The sequence below is a fragment of the Hibiscus syriacus genome, unplaced genomic scaffold, assembly GCF_006381635.1.
Source record: "Hibiscus syriacus cultivar Baekdansim isolate YM2019G1 unplaced genomic scaffold, ASM638163v2 tig00110462_pilon, whole genome shotgun sequence".
Taxonomy (NCBI): domain Eukaryota; kingdom Viridiplantae; phylum Streptophyta; class Magnoliopsida; order Malvales; family Malvaceae; genus Hibiscus; species Hibiscus syriacus.
The window spans coordinates 1,510,765-1,516,001 of NW_024062747.1; the positions used below are offsets into that span (position 1 = coordinate 1,510,765).

General features: G+C 36.5%; 1 protein-coding gene and 1 pseudogene across 1 annotated transcript; one reads left to right on the forward strand and one right to left on the reverse strand.

The window, feature by feature from the left end:
- Positions 1-1,112: 1,112 nt before the first annotated feature.
- Positions 1,113-2,135, forward strand: LOC120126825. Its single transcript, XM_039144900.1, has 3 exons — positions 1,113-1,413; positions 1,558-1,818; positions 1,909-2,135. Exons 1-3 carry the CDS (start codon positions 1,113-1,115, stop codon positions 2,133-2,135), a joined length of 789 nt encoding a protein of 262 aa, XP_039000831.1.
- An 823-nt stretch (positions 2,136-2,958) lies between these two features.
- On the reverse strand, positions 2,959-4,891 carry LOC120126826 (annotated as a pseudogene).
- Positions 4,892-5,237: the final 346 nt, after the last annotated feature.

A 5,237-nucleotide genomic window follows, 5' to 3' on the forward strand; every position in this document is an offset into this window, starting at 1 on the left:
GACGACATGCATGTGTGTATGTAATTGTTACATGAAAAAGTATGTATACAAGTATGACATTGTATTACATGATATGTCCATGCATTTGATAATTTACATATGTATTTATATGTCTCACTAAGTCTATGACTTAGCGTATGAGTGTTTCACACGTAGGTTCAGGAAAGCAGGAAGAGAAGCTAAGAGGAGCAAGACAGGTTAGTTTCTCCTTACTAAAGGGCAAATTAGAACATAAATGAATAACATGTATTTTGTTATATAAAATCTAGTTGGCATGTAGTTAAAAGATTTGTATTAGATACGCTCTGATTAGTTTTGTAAAACCATATGTTTTATATCATAGAAAGTAAATGGTTTTATTAGAAATATCAAACTGAATCTTGGGTATTTTGTAAAAGTAAATGTTTTGAGAAGTCAATGTGACACCTTAGACTCGTATCCGGGTCGAGTACGGGTTGGGGTGTTACATAAATGTTCTAAATTTTTCCACTCAGTCATTGCTTCAAAAAACAAAAGAGACACTATAAGAGTTCTTGAAAATGAACAAGGCAATAAATTAGAATCTTTTGATGAAATAGCCTCTGAAATCATTCTCTACTTCCAAAAACAATTGGGCAAGGCTGATCCCAATGTAAAAAACAGTGATCATCAAACTCTTAAACACCTTCTTCAGATCAATCTGTCTTCGAAAACTACTGCAGAATTGGAAAAAGACATCACTGCAGAGGAAATTAAAAAAGCTTTCTTTAACCAAGGGAATGTTAAGGCACCTGGTCCTGATGGATTTACTCTTTTATTCTTCAAATTCACCTGGTCAGTGGTTGGGGAGGATGTCATTAAAGCTGTTAAATTCTTTTTCAACAATTCCTTTATCCTGTCAGCTTTTAACTCTACAATTATTTCCTTGGTTCCTAAAATCACTAATCCTAGCAAGGTAAAGGATTATAGACCTATCTCTTGCTGCTCAATCATCTATAAAGCTATTATCAAGATTCTTGTTAAAAGACTGACCTACCTACTGCCTGAAATCATAACTCTTAATCAATCAACCTTTGTAAAGGGTAGAAATATAATTGACAATACTCTACTTGCACAAGAACTTGTTAAAGGCTATGGAAGGAAAAATATTTCACCAAGATGTGTTATCAAGATTGATCTTCAGAAAGCTTTTGACTCTATTCATTGGGGGCTTCATCTCTTCAATTCTCAAGGCCATTAATCTTCCTCCTAAGTTTACTACTTGGACTGAAACTTGCTTCACTGAAGCCAGATATTTCATCTCTCTTAATGGTTCTTTAGTTGGTTATTTCAAAGGAGAAAGGGGTCTAAGGCAATGTGATCCTTTATCACCCATCCTGTTTCTTCTAACTATGAATATCCTTTCAAAAATCCTGAACACTGCTGCTGCCAGAGGTATTTTCGGGTATCATCCAAAATGCAAAAAATTTGGTCTCACTCATTTAACATTTGCATATGATCTTCTTATTTTATGTAAAGGAAATTTGGAATATGTTATTGGAGTTACCTCTGTTCTAAATACATTTTATGAAATGTCAGGGTTTCAGCTTAATGTAGCCAAATCTGATCTTTTTGCTGCTGGTATTTCCCCAAGGAAACTTGAATCTCTCTTTATCTCTTCTGGCTTCAAATATGGTCTTCTTCCAGTGAGATATCTTGGGGTTCCTCTAATCACCAGAAAACTAACAGCTAAGGATTGCTCTCCCTTAGTTGACAAGATCATATCAAAAATTCATCAATGGACTGGGAAGCATCTCACCTATGCAGAGAGATTAGAACTTGTTAAAACTGTCCTCCAAAGTTTTGCTAATTTCTGGTGTAGATAATTTCTTCTCCCTCAAGCTGTTATTAATAGGATTAACCAGCTTTGTTCTCATTTTTTATGGAAAGGTACTGACACTACAGTCATTGGTGCAAGAGTAAGCTGGAGTAACATCTGTTGTCCTAAATCAGAATGTGGGTTGGGATTAAAAGATTTCAAAACCTGGAATAAGGTGTACATGATTCGTAATCTTATTGCTGGTGAAAGATCTCTATGGATTGCCTGGATTTATAACTATGTGATTAAAACCAAAGACTTTTCCCAGCTGTCAAATAGTGTTTCTTATAGCTATTGATTTAACAGGCTTTTGAAATTGAAAACTGAGGCTATCCCAAATCTTAATACATGAGTATCTAATTCAAAAGGCATTCGGGAAGAGTTACGAACCAAGCATGCAAAGGTTTTTTGTCACAAACTTGTCTGGTTTCCCCTCCATATTCCCAAATTCAGCATCATCACTTGGCTTGTAGTCTTGGATCGACTTCCTACTAGAGAAAGACTTATTCGTATGGGAATTACAACTGTTGGCTCTTGCATTTTTTTAAAATGATGCCCTTGAAACGAGAAATCACTTGTTTACAAATTGTGCTATGGTTGCTGCTCTTTGGAATAGAATTCTAAATCTTTCTCTCTTGGACAAACCGCTTATGCCATGGGATTTCAAACTTGCTTGGGCTTCTTCGACTTGGAAAGGAAAATCTCTCCTTACCATCATCATGAAGATTGCTTTGAGTTCTTTCATTTACTATGTTTGGGAAGAAAGAAATAGACGTTTATTCCAAGGAAGAGTTAGAACCATTGATGATTTGCTTAACTCTATTAAGGAAATTGTTAGTACTCAACTTAGAAATAGAGATATAAATAGACTTGATTTTGTTAATACGCAACTTAGTATCAATTGGGGTATAGGTTAATCATTCTTTTTTTTAAGTAGCTGTCTTTGATCCTTGATTGGGATGTTTTGTATTGTTTTCTTCTTTGGATAATAAAATCTTACTTATCCAAAATAATAATAATAATAATTAAGCTATTGATCAAAAAACTTTGGTCCCATTTTTTATTACCATCCCTCGAAAGTAAATAATAAGGGAGAAAAATGAGTTTTGGTCGAGAATGGGATCTGCATATTTCCATTATTTGTGAGTTATGTCTAATAATAAACATGTATTTAAGTACAAAAGTGTAATTGAAGATTAATAATTTAACCACCATGATTCAGCTCATGTTCTTCTCCAAGGTTCATCCAACAGTTGTAGACATTCATGTGGATTCGAATAAAAATAATCTTCTTCTTTCGGTCTATCTGGTATCACGACCCGTTTCTTTGGGTTTCCCATCCTATTCGAATGAACTTCCTTCACGGTATCGGAGAACTCGTCCCAGCTTAACAATCCATCATGGTACTGATCTATTAACTTGACTAGAAGTTTTCGGTCTAGTAAGATAGTTTTCTTGAACCCCAAGAATCTGGAACGTGTTGAACAGGCAATTGCAGATAAAAATCGGATCGAATTTGAACATGCCTTTGCTATGATATGAGATGAGAAAAGAATGGTAAAGTATAAATATTAGGCTTGATATGTTACCTCCGATGGCCTTCGATCACTTTGGCCATGTTTCCGTCGTATGTCGGAACGAATATGTCACTTTCTAAGGCGACTAGATAATCCAACGCTGCCATTTGGGATGAGTGGTTTCGGAAGAATTTCAAGTCCGATCGAAATAGAGTCTCCTTTCTGACCTGTTGTGCAAGAGAATTCGATTGTTAGGGGATATATATGTGCATTGTAGCTGCAGAAACTACATTTTACTGACCAAATTAGGAAACTCTTTTGCCAACGGAGCCATCCGTCTCTCGCCACCGTAAATTTCTCCGGCAGCAATGTAAATTTGAACATTGCGGTCAACACCGAGTGCTTTTAACACTAGAGCTGTTTCTTCTGGTGTCAAAGGGCACAATCCTTCTTTCCTTTCATTTCTGAATTTATTATCTTTTCCTTCCACCAGGGATAAGCATACCTAAAAGCACCGGACTCGTCGTAGTTAGATAAGGGATGATAAAATTTATAGTCACGGAGGCGACAAACAAGCTTGCGGGTTACCTCATTCTCGTAATTTCTTCCTCTTCCTCGCTGTTGCAGCCATGAGTGCAGCCCAAAAAGGCCAACATGTCCATTTCATATCTGAGATGAAGCACAAGAAAAGGGCCCTTCTCCCTTAAAATCTTGACAACCTTTCTACCCAATTCTTCAATTTGGGAAGTAAATCTCAGCGCATTGAAATTTACACGGCAGCGCAGCTTCTGAATCTCGAGGGGTAGTCCGTTGTTTGCAAGCCGAGTATCGGTTTTATTCAACTGTACAACTTTGTGCTTTAGCACAAGAGGAAGAATCTGCTAGTAATAACTCCAGAAATTAGCTGCAATTCCAAGACACCAAAGCTTATTCCATCTTCAAGCAATAGGTAACTAACCTGACGAGCATAATAAGCGATACTAGACCAACTAATGGGTTGCGTAGAGAAGAACATTCCTTGATCAACCGTTGCTGAACTCGAGGCGGTAGCTCCTTCAATATCCGGACCTCGTCTCTCAAGGAAGTAATGAAGTGATCAACATCGAAAATGTCCTTGACTCACTGATATCATGAACACCGATTAGACGACCATCTTGAATTTCAGGGCACAATTCTATACTTTTTACTTGTTCAAGAACAAAGATTGAATAAATAGCACGTACCTAGGATCATTCCAGAAAGAGGTTTTATCTAGTTCTGGGACAATAAGCGTGACATTTAGGTATCTGGCAATGACAGCCATGTCGTAAATCTGCAAATTGAACCCGATAACGACATGAAAAGGTTAGCATCTGAATTGATGCCGAGATTAAAAAAAGGAGTATCAACTTACTGCAGCTCGCATTTGATTAAGTCCTCCATTGCAGGAAACCATAAGATAACCATTGTTCTTATATAACCCTGCAAAAAAAAAAACAGTCATCAGATAAGAACAGTAATCATAGACAAGTTGATTGGGAAAAAGATAAAGCCCCATAAAAGCAAAAGATTCACAGGTAAATCAACATATGAAAAGGGGGGGGGGAGATTAAAAAAAGCAAAGTCCTTTTTAAGGACTCAAAGGCAACTTTTGACGAGAATGCCTGTGCACAAGAAAAGAAAATCTTACAGAGAAGCACCAAATATATACCAAAATGAAAATTGTTGAAATCAATGATGGCATACTCAAGAACTTGCAAATTAAATGATATTAGATGGGGAAATGGGATTTCTGCATTTACATAGAAATGAACATTGAAACAAAGAACCTTTGAGAACTTACTTTTGGAGGAAGAATGAGTTTTGGTGGAATAGAAGACAATTCAGAACCAGGTTGAGTGAAA

Coding starts and splice junctions, on each gene's coding strand:
- LOC120126825 (XM_039144900.1), top strand. CDS start 1,113: ATGGAAGGAAAAATATTTCACCAAGATGTGTTATCAAGATTGATCTTC. Junction 1,414..1,557: donor GAACACTGCTGCTGCCAGAG/GTATTTTCGGGT, acceptor ATGAAATGTCAG/GGTTTCAGCTTAATGTAGCC. Junction 1,819..1,908: donor TGTTAAAACTGTCCTCCAAA/GTTTTGCTAATT, acceptor TTTTATGGAAAG/GTACTGACACTACAGTCATT.